Genomic DNA, 18,028 nt, shown 5'->3' with positions numbered 1-18,028 from the left:
TGGCCTTTATGGAAGAGTGTCAAGAAGAAAGACATTTTTAAAAGCAAACTAAAAGAAGTCTTATTTGCAGTTAGCAAAAAGCCATCTAGGAGACACAGCTAGCACGTGGAAGAAGGTGCTCTGGTCAGATGACACCAAAGTGGAACTTTTTAGTCTAAATGCTATGTGTTGCAGAAAGCTAGAGCTGCACATCATCAGAAAACACTATACCCACCGTCACACATGGTGGTGGCAGGATCATGCTGTGGGGAGGCTTTTCTTCAGCAGGGACAGGGAAGCTGGTCAGAAATAATGGGAAGATTGATGGAGCTAAATAGAAGGTGATCAAGGAGGAAAGCCTGTTAGGCCAGAATCACACTTGCTAGTGCCTCGCGTGTAACTCGTGCGAGTCTCTCATGGTAGAACCTGGCATGGCCGCACACTATGCATACAGGAGCGTCTGAGCTGCATAGAGATACATGCAACCGACCCGCTCCTGTTAGAGGAGTGTGCGGCCAAGCCGGGTTCTACCATGAGAGACTCGCGCGAGTTACACGCGAGGCACTAGCAAGTGTGATTCTGGCCTTAGAAGCTACAAAAGACCTGAGACTGGGACGTAAGTTCACATTTCAGCAGGACAACTGCCCTAAATATTCTACCAGAGCTACAATTTAGATCAAAGCATATTCATGTGTGAATGGCCCAGTCGCAGTCCAAACCTAAATCCCATTGAGAATCTGTGGGAAGACTTGAAAATTGTTGTTCACAGACGTCTCCATCCAATCTCACTGAGCTAGAGATATTTTACAAAGAAGAATGTCCAAAAATTCCAACCTCTAAATGTGCAAAGCCAGCATAGACATCCCCCAAAAGACCTGCAGAAGTAATTGTAGTGAAAGGTGGTCTACTAAGTATTGACTCATGGGGGCTGAATACAAATGCAAGTCACAATTTTCAATCAAATTTACATTTTTCAATTACTTATAAAACTATGTATTATTGCCTTACACTTCACAATATTTGTTACTTTGTGTTGGTATATCACATAAAATTCCAACAAAATACATCTAAAGGGATTGTCCGGTATAAAACGACAACTCTGCAGTCACTGTATTTCTTACTTTGTGACTGCAGAGTTGTGAATGCTGACATTGCGCACCCTGTGCACTGTTAGGATTCTCTGGTGCCAGTACCAGAAATGGCGGTCTTGTGACCACGAATATGTGATATGTAGACTCTCAACCAGACTCCAACAAGACTGATTAAGTCACTCTCAATGCAGGTGTATTGCGTGAGGCTAGAAACATTCTAATCAGATTCTGGCCAGGAGTTTGCCTTCCAACACAGATAGAGGGGTTTGATAACCATTGGGATAATGATAGGATAAGAGGGTAGATACAGACAGAAAGGGGGCTGGCTTAGTTAATGAAATGAGCCAGACAGGTGCCTTTATCACATAAATGACTCACAAAGAAACTCTCAGCCTATGTTGGGATTCGGGACCTCACAGTATACATAGGAGAAACTACCTTTCCGGGGATGCGACCATGTGAACTGATATTGTCCCATTCGTAATTTTTTTCTAAAGTAAAGTGTATTTGCTGGTTCCATTTTTTTACATGAAAAGGTCAAAACTTCCCCGAGGGTTGGATAACCCCTTTAAGCTATGTAGCCATAAATGCAGAAGTATTTTCCAGCTTCATGTTGATGCTATAACCAGTGTAAATTAGTATTGAAAATACTACCAAGAACGTATATTAATAGCTCTTGTCATCTCTTATGTTGAATTTATATTCAGATGCCCAGTGCCAGGATGTGATGGCCAAGGTCATGTGACGGGAAAATACGCTTCTCATCGCAGTGCATCTGGATGTCCTCTGGCGGCCAAAAGACAGAAAGATGGCTATTTGAATGGTTCTCAGTTTTCATGGAAATCTGGAAAAACTGAAGGAATGTCATGTCCCACCCCAGGATGTGATGGCTCTGGACACATCAGTGGTAGTTTCCTTACACATCGAAGGTAAGACTCCGGACATCAAATTCTTAATATCATGTATTAGTGCGTACCCATTCTCTCCTCATTACTCAACACCAATGAACCCCTAAACTTCTATGATTAGTGCTGAAAATTAATGGGAATTTCCAGGATCTAGACAAATGTCCTTTAGTCACTGAATATGACTGCACATTTCCATATTGTGACAGTGTGCCATGTGCACATTGTAATGATTCCTCTGCATTCCCAGTGAGATTGACACATGACCACAAGTGTGGTCTATTAAAGAGAAGAGCAGGAGTGTTTTATCGGCAAGTGAAGGAGCTCCAAGTGGAAGCCTGAAGTGGTTGCATTTACTTGCCAAAATTTTTGTTTAGATGTCTGGAAGATCTAGAACAGTGTTCCTCAACTCCAGTCCTCAGGAGCCACCAACAGGGCATGTTTTCAGGATTTCCTTAGTACAGCACAGGTGATAATATAATCACCTGCACAGGTGATGATTCCAACAGCTGTGCAATACTAATAAAATCCTAAAAACATGCCCTGTTGGTGGCTCCTGAGGACTGGAGTTTAGAAACACTGATCTAGAGCATCTTGTTGTCAGCCACCGGTAACTTTCTTGAATTGCTTGCTTCTGCGGGTTTAGGAAATGCATAGAAGAGTTTTCATTCCTATGACAGTCCATGAGTCTATATGTTGGCAAGCATGGCATAACAGTATTTCAAATTGCAACTTGAATGTAGTAATGTGATTACCACTTCATTCACTATCATTATAGTTAGTTGTATTCACTTCTAATCCTCATGCAAGGTAATACGGCTCAGCTGTAATACCAGACACAACCTATGGCTAAATAGTGGTGTTTAGTGACGAGCGAGCAATACCATGCTAAGGTGCTCAGAACTCAAAATGAGCAATTAGATGCTTGGATGGGCACAACTCGAGTACCCGAATATAATGGAAGCCAATGGGGACTCGAGCATTTTTCTAAAACATTTCCCGGAAAACTGCTCGACTTCCCCATTGACTTCCATTATACTTGGGTACTCGATTTGCACCCATCCAAGCATTTAATTTCCTATTATGAATACTCGAGCATGGTATTGCTTCCTCATCATTACTGATGATAAATATAATGGAACAAAACACTCTGGAGTCTGGACATCCCTGAAAACTACGGTGTTCGGAAAATATGAAATAATTTCAAAATATTAGGGGTTCTCCAATTCGGACAAGTTATCAGCGACTACAGGATAAGTGGTAACCTGTTGCTCTATGGGGACCAACTACTGGGAATCCCACTGATCGGTAGAATGAAAAAGTTTTATCCTGTTAGAATAGACTAGTATTTATTCTTTATGGCTCTATGGGGCTGCCGATTGCTGCACATGACTTTTTCCAACAGCCCGATAGAGAATGAATGGAGCAGCAGTTAGGTGTTCAACCTGACTCAACTTTTTCTTACGTAGATAAAATTTTCTCTTTGTGGTATAATAATTCCCCAATCTGCCGGTCCAGGCATCTACAAGCAGTCGGACCCACACCAAACAGTGAGTTGTCACCTACTCTCTGGATAGGTGATAAGTTGTTATAACCGTACAACCCCCTTAGTACATTTTTGGTATTTTTTAAAGGAAAATATATGTTAGTCTGTAGCAATATTCTTGTCATGAATCTCCAGCAGAGGGAATTTCACTTTTATGTTTACATGAGGGGGTTTTTTTCGCCTTAAAGGGGTAGTCCACTACCAGGACAACCCCTTCTGATTCCACAATTCCCCCAGGTAATATAAAAAAGAATATACTCACTTCCTGTTTTGGTGCCATTCTAGCTGTGTCCGGGCTCGTGGTGCAGAGGCTTACATGAGGTTGTGACATCATGTGTGCCCAGGGCCCAATCAGTGCCGGCTTCTGTCTCCCCCATGTTTGGACCAAACGAGCAATCAAAAGGAAGTGAGCGCAACCGCAGCACTGACTTCCTGTTGATTAACTTGTTTCGTTTGAAAGTGAATTGCTTTGAACATAGTGCACAGCAATGTCAAAATGATGTTGCTGTGTGCTTTTTCTGCCCTTTGTAACTTCTGTTAACCACTTCAAAATTCAGAAACCCTAAAGTGGTTTTCAAAAAAAGTTTCATGCTCATTCTTTCTAGCTGAAACCGCCAACTCTCTCTACTTAACAACATAGAGTAAAAGCTGCCAGCGGCCTTGGAACTGCAAGAAAGATGGCAGAGCTGCCTCACGAAAGCCACCGCCAATATCTTCCTGGAGTCGCATTGCCTGGGAATCTCAGCGGCTGGTCTAGTATCTAATTGATGTTGTGTCCACATACCATTGAGGAGGACTTTGAAGAGTTTTCACTTTAAAGACTCCTTGAAAAAAACTCTGTGTGAACCTACCTTAAGGCTGTGTTCCCACAATGAGCTTTTGGGGTTTTTTGATGTTGCTGATTTTCAGCAACATTTCTGCAACTGAGTTTTTTCCTCATTGTGGGCACACAGCCTAAAGCGGGCTTTACACGCTACGATATTGCTAGCAATTGCTAGCGATATCGTACGCAAAAGCACCCGCCCCCGTCGTGCATGCGATTTCTTGTGATCGCTGCCGCAGAGAACATTATCGCTACGGCAGCGTCACACGCACTTACCTGGTCGGCGGCGTCGCTGTGACTGCCGAACAATCCCTCCCTCAAGGGGGAGGAACGTTCGGCATCACAGCGACGTCACCGCGACGTCACTAAGTGGCCGGCCAATCAAAGCGGAGGGGTGGAGATGAGCGGGACATAACATCCCGCCCACCTCCTTCCTTCCTTACGCATTGCGGCCAGCGGCAGGTAAGGAGACGTTCCTCGCTCCTGCGGTGTCACACACAGCGATGTGTGCTGCCACAGGAGCGACGAACCACATCGATAATCAACCATTACCGATTTTTGGTTTTGGGACGACCTCTCCATGGTGAATGATTTTCACCATTTTTGAGGTCGCTTAAGGTCGCTGGTAAGTGTCACACGCTGCGATATCATTAATGATGCCGGATGTGCGTCACTAACAATGTGACCCCGACGATAAAACATTAACAATATCGTAGCGTGTACAGCCTTCTTTAGGCAACGGGCACACATTGAATATTTGGTGAGTTTTTTACCTCAGTATCTAGAAGCCAAAACCAGGAGTAAGTGAAAAAATACAGAAGTGGTGACGTGTTTCTAGTATACTTTTCCTCTGATTGTTCCACTCCTGGTCTTGGCTACAAATAATGAGGTAAAAAGACTTAACAAATACTCAACATGTGCACATGGCTCATGGTAAATTAGTTTTTTTCCGGTCTTTACATATGTTTTTATCAGATTTTTAACTCTGCTGTTTTTGTTTCTTGTTTGTATGTCATGTTTTTGATACTCTCTGGTATTTGGTTATGAAAATTGACATTTTAAAATGACATGTTGCAAATTTGAGACCTGCACCGAAGGTCAGTTTACATTGAGTAAAAGAGCAGCATCATTAAAAACTTACCAAAGCTCATTGTGGGCACACAGGATAATATCACGTACACACCGTGAGTATTTGGTCAGTATTTTACTTCAGTATTTCTAAGCCTAAACCAGGAGTGGGTTAAAAATACAGAAGAGGTGATGTGTTTCTATTCTACTTGTCCTCTGATTGTTCCACTCCTGATTTTAGATACAAATTCTGAGGTAAAAAACTCACCAAATACTCAACGTGTGTAAACAAATTTGGGCCACATGCACACATTGAGTATTTGGTGATTTTTGTACCTCAGTATTTGTAGACAAAACCAGCATTAGGTAAAAAACGCAGAAGTGGTGACATGTTTCTATTATACTTTTCCTCTGTGCCACTCCTGGTTTTCACTTACAAATACTGAGGTAAAAAACTCATCAAATACTCAACTTGTGAATGTGGTCTAAGGTGTAGGAAAAAATAATAAAAAAAAAAACAAGTAAGGCCATGTGCACACATTGAGTATTTTGTGAGGGTTTTTTACCGCAGTATTTGTAGCCAAAACCAGAAGGGGAACAATCAGAGGAAAAGTATAATAGAAATACGGGCACCACTTCTGCATTTATCACCCACTCCAGGTTTTTGCTCACAAATTCTGAGGTAAAAAACTCACCAAATACTCAACATGCACGTGGCCTTATTGTTTGGGAGACCAAAAGGATTGCCCGTTGAAACCTGTCTGATCTCTCCTTCCCCAATATCATCTGGCTAGGATAATCTTTCCCCCAGTGTTACTGGCTCTTATACCCACACGATGGCGCTTGCTTATACCTTGGCGGACGTGATTATGATTCTCTAGTATGGAGGATTATCATACTGTGTTGCTCTTCCCTGGAGTATTGTATTATTATATTATTGCCCTCAAAGATATTTATCATAGAAATCTTAGAATCAACCATTGTAAATGTAACAACTAGAGATGAGCGATGTTTGAGGCTCGAGGTTCGCCAATTTCATGTTCTAGTGATTTTGGGGGGTGTTCGAAACGTTCGACGAACTAGAGCTTTTTGCTTAAAGCTCGACAGTTCGAGTTACGTTCAAGAACGGTTCGAGCACCAAAAACGTGGCTTTTAACAGTAAGGCTATGTGCACACGTTGCTGTCTGCATGCGTCCTGCGTTCCCAGCACAATCCGTCTCTCTTTCCTACTCACCGATCACGGGCATCTCGCTGCACAGCTGTCACAAATCTGCGGTGTCTTTTCCTCTTTTAAAAATGGCTGTCGCTTCATTATTCAATCAGTTATTCCCTGCTTTCCTCGCACACCGGTGCCCATGATTGGCTGCAGTCAGACACGCCTCCACGATGAGTGACATCTGTCTCACTGCAAACAATCATAGCCGCCGGCGGGCAGCTCTATATCGTGCAGTAAAATAAATAAATAAATAATAATAAAAAAAAAATGCGGTTCCCCCATATTTGATACCAGCCAGGATAAAGCCGCACGGCTGGAGGCTGGTATTGTCAGGATGGGGAGCGCCACGGTATGTGGAGCCCTCCAGCCTAACAATATCACCCAGCAGCCGGCCTGGAATTGCCGCATCCATTAGATGTGACAGTCCCAGGACTCCACCCAGCTCATCCCGAATTGCCCTGGTGCGGTGGCAATCGGGGTAATAATGAGTTAATCATGCCAGGCGTCTCCCCGAGACACCTTCCATGATTAAACTGAAAGTGAAAGTAAAGAAACACACACAGCGAAAAATCCTTTATTTGGAATAAAAGACAAAAAAAATCCTCTTTCACCATTTTATTAAAATCCCCAAATACCCCTCCAGATCCGACGTAATCCAAACGACACTGTCAGCTCTGCTAGCTCTGCCACATGAAGATGACAGGGAGCGTTCTGTGTCCTTTCCACGTAGCACCTGAAGTGAACCGCGCTGTAATCTGAGACTTCAGTCTGCAATGCAGAAGTCAAGATTACCAAATCTGCCTATGTTTTTCATTAGAGCTAGTGGCTGAATGGTTAGAGTGCTCGCCTTAAAAGCAATAGTTCACGAGTTCTAGCCATGGCCGTCCCGGTAAAAAATTTAATTTATTTTTAAATTAGAATTATTTATTTATAATTCTAATTTAATTTAATTATGCACTGAGGGAAGGAGCCGGACATCAGCTGTGAGCCACACCTCCAAAATCGGAGCACTTCACGGAATGAGGCTGCATTGCTCTCTCTCTTTCTCTCAGTCAGTCAGTCAGTCAGTCTCAGTCAGTCAGTCTCAGTCAGTCAGTCTCAGTCAGTCAGTCAGTCAGTCAGTCTCAGTCAGTCAGTCAGTCTCAGTCAGTCAGTCTCAGTCTCAGTCAGTCAGTCAGTCAGTCTCAGTCAGTCAGTCAATCTTAGTCAGTCTCAGTCAGTCAGTCCGTCTCAGTCAGTCAGTCTCAGTCAGTCAGTCTCTCTCAGTCAGTCAGTCTCTCTCAGTCAGTCAGTCTCAGTCAGTCAGTCAGTCTCTCTCAGTCAGTCTCTCTCAGTCAGTCAGTCTCTCTCTTTTTTCGCTCTCTGTCTCCTCTCTTCTCTCTCCTCTCTCTTCTCTCTCTCTCTCCTCTTCTCTCCCCTCTCTCTTCTCTCTCTCTTCTCTCTCTCTCCTCTCTCTTCTCTCTCTCTTCTCTCTCTCATATCTCTCTCTCCTCTCTCTCTTCTCTCCTCTTCTCTCTCTCTCTTCTATCTCTCTCCCTCTTTCTCTTCTCTCCTCTTCTCTCTCTCTCTCTCCCCCTCTCTCTTCTCTTTTCTCTCTCTTTTCTCTCTCTTTTTTTCTCTCTCTTCTCTCTCTTTTCTCTCTCTTCTCTCTCTTCTTTCTCTCTCTTTCTCTCTCTCAGACCTGGCGATGATCAGCTGATGCGGTCACCTGACGGCATCAGCTGACACTATAAGTCGAGTGGTGAGGCCAGCTTTTTACCGCCCGGCCGGCTCAACTATCAGCTGATGCTGTCGGACAGGAGTCTGCACAGAAGTGTGTAGTTTGTTTGTTTGGGGTTTTTTTTTGCACTGATGCATCATCTGATTGTATAAAAGCCATTTATACAATCAGCTGCTGTGTCATGTGATTCAGGCCCTTGAACCTGACACATCATCTGATCTCTTTGCCTTCCAGCAAACCGATCAGATGATATTGGATCCGGATTGGATGGCGCGGGACCCTTGACCCAGGATTACTGCGGAGGGGGGTTCTTTATTTCAATAAAGGTGGAGGCACTAATTGTGTTGTGTTTTATTTCTAATAAAAATATTTTTCTGTGTATCGTGTTTTTTTTATCTGTACTAGAAATTCATGGTGGCCATGTCTAATATTGGTGTGACACCATGAATTTCGGGCTTAGGGCCAGTTGATAATATACAGCTAGCCCTAACCCCATTATTACCAAGCGAGCCACCCATCACCAGGGCAGCTGGAAGAGTTGGATACAGCGCCAGAAGATGGCGCTTCTATGAAAGCGCCCTTTTCTGGGGCGGCTGAGGACTGCAATTCGCAGCAGGGGTGCCCAGAAAGCTTGGGCACCCTGAATTGCGGATTCCAATCTCCAGCTGCCTAGTTGTACCTGACTGGACTCAAAAATTGGGCGAAGGCCACATTATTTTTTTTTTTCATTATTTCATGAAATTCATGAAATAATTAAAAAAAAAAAGGGGTTTCCCTATATTTTTGGTTCCCAGCCGGGTACAAATAGGCACCTGGGGGTTGGGGGCAGCCCGTAGCTGCTTGTTGTACCTGGCTAGCATACAAAAACATGGCAAAACCCATGTAATTTATTTTGGGGGGCAAAAAACTCCTGCACACAGTCCTGGATGGAGTATGCTGAGCCTTGTAGATCTGCAGCTGCTGTCTGTCTGTATGGAGGAGAGCAGAGAGCTGCAGAACTACAAGGCTCAGCATGCTCCATTCACTAGTGTATGCAGGAGAGCAGACAGTAGCTGTAGAACTACAAGACTCCACATACTCCATCCAGGCCTACAGAAAGGTAGAATCAGCTCACCCAGATCACATGGAGACTCCAATGAAAGACAGGTGCACGGGAAGGCCGGCCCGGCCAAGAAACTCCAGGAAAAAGAAAAAAATCCAGCACTCGTGTCCAGGAAATGTAATAAAATTTGCTTCTTTTATTTATTCAATTTTCATAGTAAAATTGGATCATATCCACAAAGTATAAAAAATCCCCATAAAGACAGGATGGGATGACAGAGGAGTATGCGTTTCGAGCTGGATTGAGATTAAGAGCATGTAGCTCGAAACGCGTACTCCTCTGTCATCCCATCCTGTCTTTATGGGGATTTTTTATACTTTGTGGATATGATCCAATTTTACTATGAAAATTGAATAAATAAAAGAAGCAAATTTTATTACATTTCCTGGACACGAGTGCTGGATTTTTTTCTTTTTCCATCCAGGCCTGTATGCAGGAGTTTTTTGCCCACCAAAAAAATGACGTGGGATTCGCCATATTTTTGTTTACTAGCCAGGTACAGCAGGGAGGTACAGCTGCCCCCAACCCCCAGCTGCCTATTTGTACCCAGCTGGGAACAAAAAAAATAGGGAAGCCCTTTTTTTAATTATTTCATAAATTTCATGAAATAATTAAAAAAAAAATCGACATGAGCTTCGCCACATTTTTGTGTCCAGCCAGGTACAACTAGGCAGCTGGGGATTGGAATCCGCAGCACAGGTTGGCCCGAGCTTTCTGGGCCCCTCTGCTGCGAATTGCAGTCCGCAGCCACCCCAGAAAATGGCGCTTTCATAGAAGCGCCATCATCTGGCGCTGTATCCAACTCTTCAGCAGCCCTGAAGCCGGGTGGCTTGCTGGGTAATAATGAGTTAATACTAGCTTTGTTTTACTAGCTAGTATTAAGTCAGAGATTTTTAATGTCAGGCAGGTTTGACCCAGCCATTAAAAATCTCCAATAAAGGGTTAAAAAAAAGACACCACACAGAGAAAAAATACTTTAATAGAAATAAAAAAAATTGTTTAAAAGAACAGAAAGTCCTCAGTGGTTGATACCTTTTAATGGCTAACTGAAAAGATGGTAATAATTGCAAGCTTTCGAGACTACTCAGGTCTCTTCATCAGGCATGGTATAACACAAAATCTGAAGAGTCACATATTTATACACAACAGGACTTAGAATAGTGCAGTAAAAAAAAAACAAAAAAAAACAAGTTATATGAAACAGAACTATCACTATGGCAGGAGGGCAAACTGTTGTGGGGCCATAAATACTGCTGCAGTTCAGTGTGAAAGTTTTATTGTCCTTTGATAAGGGTCTGGTCCGGGCTGTGACACGCTCGGATGGTCAGAGGAGCACATCTTTTAACTGATGTAAAAAGACATGAATCCATGAGACACATTCATTCCTTCTCTGAATGTGTCAAAGGTCATCATAAGTTTGTACTCCCAGAGTCTCCTATCTCTCTGGGACTTGAAGTTTCCTTTCAATACCAGCAATTTCATGTCCATGATGCTGTGGTCTGAGTTACAAAAATGTTTGGCCACAGGTAGATCCATCCTTTTTTCTCTAATTGTGTGGCGGTGAGAATTCATCCTTGTCCTGAGCTGTTGTCCTGTCTCCCCTACATACAGACCCCAGTTGGACATTTGGTACATATAATTAAGTACACCACATTGGTTGTAGTGCAGCTGAAGGTACCTGGGATCTTGTAGTCCTGATGTGATCTGGGAATCTTTATCTTGTCCATTGTCAATATTAATGGACAGGTCTTACATTTTTTCTGGTTGCAGGGAAATGTTCCTGTTGTTGTTGGAGAGGACAGGGAGCTTCTGACAATGATGCTTCCTAGATTTGGGGGCTGTCTAAAACACAGAAGTGGGGGGTCTGGAAAAATAGATTTTAACCGGGCATCTTTTTGCAGTAATGGTTGTAGTTTCCGTGCAGCTCCTCTAAACACCTCCAGATGTGGATTGTAGGTGACTACAAGAGGGACCCGGTTGTTCTCTTCTTTGGTTTTATAATGTAGAAGATGGTTTCTTGATATTCTGGTGGCTCTTATAATCTGGTTTTCAATTGTTCTTGGGTGGTAGCCTTGATTCAGAAAGGTTTTTCTGAGGCCCTCAAGGTGATTGTCTCTATCTGTACTGTTGGAACATATCCGATTGTACCTGATAGCCTGGCTGTATACAATAGAGTTTTTTATGTGTTTTGGATGAAAACTGTCCCATTTCAGGTATGTTGGACGGTCAATTGGCTTCTTGTACAGGGATGTCTGTATTTCATTGTTCCGTAGTTTAATGATGGTGTCCAAGAAGTTGATTTCCGTGCTGGAGTAGTTGAGTGTTAGGTTGATGGTGGGATGAAACTGATTAAATTGTTCATGGAAGGTCTTCAGCTGCTGCTCAGACTCTGTCCAGATACGGTAATTAAAATATCATCAATGTAACGGTAGTGGGCCAGAGGCCTGATAGGACAAGAGGATAAAAAGTCACTCTCAAGCTTGGCCATGAAAAGATTTGCATATTGTGGTGCCATTTTGCTTCCCATTGCAGTCCCAGTCTCCTGTAGATATATGTCATTGTTAAATGCAAAGTAATTATGGGTGAGGATGAATTTTGTAAGCTTCACCACAGAATTGGCATCAGTTCCTGTATTTTCCAGGAAATTCTTAATGAGGACTTTCTGTTCTTTTAAACAATTTTTTTATCTCTACTGGCTAACACGGTACAAAGATATATTTTACTTGTATCTTAATAGAAATAAATACACAGACACATTAGAGACTCCATGTTTATTAATCCCTCTCATCCTTCCACGATCCATGGTCTTCTGTCTTCTTTCTCCTTCAACCCATACAGCTCTGCTACATCAGACAGCACTGCATGGGAGGAAGGACGCTGCTGCTCCCCGTGCAGTCTAATCACTCAGTCAGTGACCAGAGGCTGCAGGCTGTAAGTGGTGACGTCACCGCTGACAGGCGGGTTGCTATAGCAACGGTGATCTCTGTTATTGACGGGCTGTGGCAGCCGGTGAATAACGGAACGGGGAAGCAGAACGGGGAAGCCGACCATGTGCCAGAGCATTTCGCCAGTATACGGAGATGCTGGAATGATCACCACGTACCGGAGAGATGCAATGACAGGACCTAGCATGACGTCATAGCCATGTGACCAGTCTGTAGCCAATGAGATAATAGACACATGACTGGTCACATACTTTTTTGACGTCACGGAAGGTCCTATCATCAGTGCTGGTTACCTGGAGGACGCAGCGATTATCGGAAGGAAAAGCGGCGGGAGACAGAGTGCAGGACGCATCGCGGGGACCTGTAAGTGTAATGGCAATGTTTATTAACTGTATGTGTACATTTATAATGTGTTTTTATGTGTTTGTGTTTGCCTGCCATTGGTTTCAATGGGGCTCGAGAGGTTCGTTGAATGGTTCGTCGAACCGAACTCGAACGGGGCCTCTGTTCGATGAACCGAACCGAACTCGAGCCTTCAGAGGCTCACTCATCTCTTGTAACGACACACTGTCCATGTGCAGTGTAATGTGATAATGTGTTACTTATGTTGTATCTGACTCTTACTGGTAAAATACATAAAAACAATGACTATAGATTTACTAGAACAATCACATTAACCTCTGATTTGCCATTTCTCTGGTAGTTTATCGGGATGTCCACGGGCCACGTCAGCAATGAAGAAAGCCCGATTATCAGGAGAAGAGATGATGACCGTAAAGCAGCGGGCGACAAATGGTACTGGCTTTCCGATGTTGTGTGAGGAATTTACTTTGATTATTAATGCACAGAGCTAATCTTACACCATTTAGTATGCTGTCCTAGTAGTATAAAATAGTAATATATGATATGTAATGTAACGCATATGATTAGTAATGGTAACATAACCGTATGTACTCTACTATATGACTTATAACTTATAGCACTTATGCTACCACAAATACCATTACTAGTACTAATATATAATAAAAGAGGTTCTTCAGCAGCTGCAGGAAGTATTATACAGTACTGTGGCCCAGCTGCTACAGAATATCATAATATATGTGTCATCTGCTGCTGCAGAACTTCTTTTTTAAGTGGTATGGGAGTTACATACAAATTGTACAGGAAGCTACTTCTCTTACTACTAAAAGGGGTTCTGTAGCAGCTTAGATGTGTATTTAAAAAAATGATAAAGAAGTCATCTTCAGAGTTTCCTGACCTGTGTGAATGATATATTACTGAAAGGAAAAAATGACAATTCAACCACTTTTTATCCAAAAATCTCAACAATATATTTTTATTAGCAAAATAATAAATATTAGACCAACATAAAAAGGAGCCTCAAATGCAAAACAGAGAAGCAGCTGTTGAGCTATGTAGAAACACATACACATTCAAACACTAATATACACATTTTATATAGCAGCCTATTTATTATGTGGTAATCTTATTAGAACCCCCTTCTGGCCTAGAGGCTATGAAATAATGCCAAACTCACTACCAATATGCTTAATGGCTCCTAATGATAAAGTGATTAAAGATAGGTGAATTTGGGACTACATATGGCAGTAATCTCAGATGTTCAGTTCAGTGTCGGGTCAGCATGCCTCCAAACCTCGACGCGCGTTTCGTCCACGTCACTTTCTCTTTGATAAAATGATAAATATACCCTTTACCTAAAACGTTGGATACCCACCAATTATAAATTGATTGTTTACCTATGGCAAACAGATGAAAGGTCCAGATAACCTATTTAAAGGGAGTATGTTAGCAAAAAATGACTATTCAAACCAAACACAAGTGGTTGTGTGCACTCTTGGCGTGGCTAAACAATTCAGTGCACCTTCCTTTATTTCTACCTATCTCCTTGTTTCACTTAGGGGTACTTCTCACATAGCGAGATCTCTGCTGAGTCACGGTTTTTGTGACGCACATGTGACCTCATTAGCGATCTCGCTGTGTGTGACACTGAGCAGCGATCTGGCCCCTGCTGTGAAATCACTGATAGTTGCACACTGCTCTGGTTCATTTTTTGGTCGTTGCTCTCCCGCTCTCCTGCTGTGAAGCACACATTGCTGTGTTTGACAGCGAGAGAGCAACGATCTGAATGTGCAGGGAGCAGGGAGCCGGCTTCTGGCAGCCTGCGGTAAGCTGTAACAAAGGTAAATAACGGGTAACCAAGCAAAGCGCTTTGCTTAGTTACCCGATATTTACCTTGGTTACTAGCGTCCGCCGCATCTCAGGCTGCCAGTGCTGTCTCCCTGCTCCCTGCACACGTAGCCAAAGTACACATCGGGTAACTTAGCAAATGGTTTGCTTATTAACCCGATGTGTACTCTGGCTAGGAGTGCAGGGAGCCAGCGCTAAGCGGTGTGCGCTGGTAACCAAGGTAAATATCGGGTAACCAAGCAAAGGGCTTTGCTTAGTTACCCGATATTTACCTTAGTTACCAAGCGCAGCATCGCTACCTCGCGTCGCTGGTGGCTGAAGGCTGGTTACTAGTCGCTGGTGAGATCTGCCTGATTGACAGCTCACCAGCGACCATGTAGCAACGCACCTGCGATCCTGACCAGGTCAGATCGCTGGTGGGATCGCTAGAGCGTCGCTAAATTGTGACGGTACCCAGTTGGGTTAGCAAACTATGTACTTTTCTACACACTCAAGTAATGATGGATTGACTACTTAGGCAAAGCCTCAGGGTGTGGGACCATAGCGGGCCATTATCTTTTCGAGAGCTATAACAATATAACTGTTTTGCTGTGGGGCAAGTGATATCTGCTGGCAAATGCAATTTTTTAACCCAAGCTTAGTGTATTATGGCTACAGTAGATTATGAGTCCTATGTGCTCTAATGCCTGGTGGCTTACATCCCTTCAGTCCACTCCTAGGCCCCAGTATTCAGCTATAAAGTTGTGTAGGTCTTAACTTTTAGACTTCTCCTCCAACAATTCATTAGCATGTAAATCTATTCTATTCCATGCTTTATCGATAATGATGCTAATGTTGCCAGTGATGCTTGATGGCTTATAACTCTATTGCATCTTTTCCTTTTAATATCCCCATAGGTATAGAAAATGATGAGGAAATAAAACAATTGGAAGAAGAAATAAAGGAACTAAATGAGTCTAATTCCCAGATGGAGTCTGATATGATTAAGCTGAGAACTCAGGTAACAGTTTTCTATAAGCAATATTGAAAATGTCTTGCCTAGGTGACTTCGAATAGAATGTTATTACCGTCTCTGCCGAGAACGTGTACGACTTTGCTTTGTGAGACACTCCTATATGAGATGCCACTAACTTATTAATAATTTTAAGAACAAAATACTAAAAAAATAAAAATAAAAATAATAGTAAAGTGAAGCTTTTATTCTCATACTCACCCATACTTCATGCATGCCCTGGTCATTGTTCCGAAATGAACGTCACCCTTTTTGGTCACTTTTGCTTACTGTAACACGGGTAGTCAACAACACAGTAGCATATCAGACTGTGTAATACTAAATCTCAATTATCATTGTCATTTTAACATATTTCTTTCCTAAGCCTGAAAGCACTGTTTCTTTGTGACATGCATGTGCATGAAAATACCGGATTACATCTCTATGTGACATACGTGAGTGCATCCGTACTTCTGTAAATACCGTCTTCTGTGGCCACATAATCATGTTGGCTGCATGGTATTCATCAACCAAGACATTAGATGTATTTATGGACAGATCGGGAAAATAATAAATTACATGGAGGGTAAGGGTGAGGATGAGAACTCGGTGACCATTCAAGTGTGTGTGGCACTAGTAAAAAAAAAATAATAATATAACAAAAATATTCAATTTGACCTTTTTTATTAACGCAAATTTGTGACAAAAAACTAAAAAAGTTTAAATATAAATCATATTAACACGTTTCAGTAAAAAAATAAAATAGAAGAAAATAAGAAATGCCTATTGTCTACTGACCTGCAATTATTGACGTAAATTGTAGTAGAATAGTTATGTTTGTATAATAGAATTTAGTGGTTATGATTTTTTTTATCATTCAAAGAGGTGGAACTAAAAAGCACACACATTCCTAATGATTTAAACAAAAAAAACAATTTTAAGCATCACTTCAACAGGACCAACCACAAGGATTTTCAGATATAAACTAAAGCCAGGGCTATACTGGCACTATCATGCTGATTCTAAACATACCTATAGTTGTGAGATCGGATGTATACTTTCTGAAATATCGGCAAGTAAAATTTATGAAATGCACTGTTATTGATAGGTGCAACAGAATATCTAATAGGTGGGTTGGGTTTTCCTAGTTATTCCCACCCCGTTCTGCTGCCAGTCCTTCCTCCCCATGTCTCTGTTATTATAGGGGGAGAAAGGAGGGAGGAAGGATGGGGAGAGGGAGGACAGGCAGACAGGGGAGGGAATAACTAGCAACACCTGACCCACCTATTAGATATTCTGTTGCACCTATCAATCAAATAACAATGCAGTTCACAAACTTTAGTTGCCTATATTTCAAAAACTTTACATCCGATCTCACAACTAAAGGTATATTTAGAATCAGCATGATAGCTCCAGTATAGCACTGGCTTTCTTTTATATGGATAAATCCTGGTGGTTGGTCCTTTTTAAGCCAATACTGAAGAGTGTTGGCTTTGCTATTCATTGACCTGTTGGCCTAGTCTGGTGGCTAGTCTAACAAATTTATCAACTGGTTCCAAAAGTGATCATTGTGGTCATTAAAAAAAAAAAAACTAAACACATGTCCATATTCTTTTCACTTGAATCAGTTCCACCTCTTTTGCCTCATTCTCTGCCCCCTTTTCAGCTTCTGCTCCCTCCCACTAGGTACTGGACGAGCGTCCTGTTGCTTGCCAAGAACCCTGTGTTGATGAATACCAATTTCATGTAAGTTACACGGGAGGGGAGGTTGTATGATTTTTCCATGTAACTTACACGAAATTCAGCCTTCGAAGAATAAAAGTGGTTCATAAGTAATATTTTATCTCATTATTTTATTATATACTAGCTAGTTTGCTTAGTAAGGGCGCATAACATAAAACTAAAACTAGGACATCATCGATTTTTATTACTAGTTGAAATCAACTAATATCATATTAATGACATATTCCATCACTTTGGCTTACATCATGTGCATTTTAGATAAAAGATTTATTAACACATGAAAATTTTCCTCTGCGTATATTGTCCTGTGGATTTTGTTGCTATATAAATCGGTAACAAAATCTGCGTTGCCAAAAGATTTTAGTCTGGATTTGCCAAGAATTTGACTCTTTGCAGAATCCTCAATGAAAATGTGCTGCATAAGTTGATTAGCTATGGTGTTAAAACCATATCCTCGATCAGCTTCTACTGTTAATTTTTTTTCCCAGCAGGTGGATGAGATTTGGTAAAGTCTTGTCCACTTTGCTGTGGGTTTGTAAACCTAGCCAGAAAATCGGCAGCATGTTTGATCTGTACCCTTAGATGTCTCCAGGGAAAGTTGTGTAATTCCCGTTGCTGGGCCTATGGGCTCACTCACACCTATCCTAGTGCGATCCGACAAAACATCGGGTCTCACTCTCACCAATGTTAT

The 18,028-nt window shown here is 42.1% G+C and overlaps 1 protein-coding gene across 10 annotated transcripts in view; it reads left to right on the top strand.

Moving 5' to 3' along the window:
* The window catches only part of MYT1L (myelin transcription factor 1 like), a 746,199-nt gene that overhangs the window by 704,546 nt on the left and 23,625 nt on the right, over positions 1–18,028 (top strand). For 7 of the 10 annotated variants that reach the window (XM_075341066.1, XM_075341065.1, XM_075341070.1 and 4 more), the window contains 4 exons: positions 1,778–1,999; positions 13,099–13,211; positions 15,500–15,603; positions 17,281–17,340. In XM_075341066.1, coding sequence (XP_075197181.1) covers positions 1,778–1,999; positions 13,099–13,211; positions 15,500–15,603; positions 17,281–17,340 — 499 coding nt within the window. The remainder of the gene's footprint in view (positions 1–1,777; positions 2,000–13,098; positions 13,212–15,499; positions 15,604–17,280; positions 17,341–18,028) is intronic. The other 3 variants (XM_075341067.1, XM_075341068.1, XM_075341071.1) reach the window with 3 other exon arrangements.

The sequence above is a fragment of the Anomaloglossus baeobatrachus genome, chromosome 3 (assembly GCF_048569485.1).
Source record: "Anomaloglossus baeobatrachus isolate aAnoBae1 chromosome 3, aAnoBae1.hap1, whole genome shotgun sequence".
Lineage (NCBI taxonomy): Eukaryota > Metazoa > Chordata > Amphibia > Anura > Aromobatidae > Anomaloglossus > Anomaloglossus baeobatrachus.
Note: the sequence above shows the minus strand (reverse complement) of the source record. Positions and strands in the feature narration are given on the sequence as shown.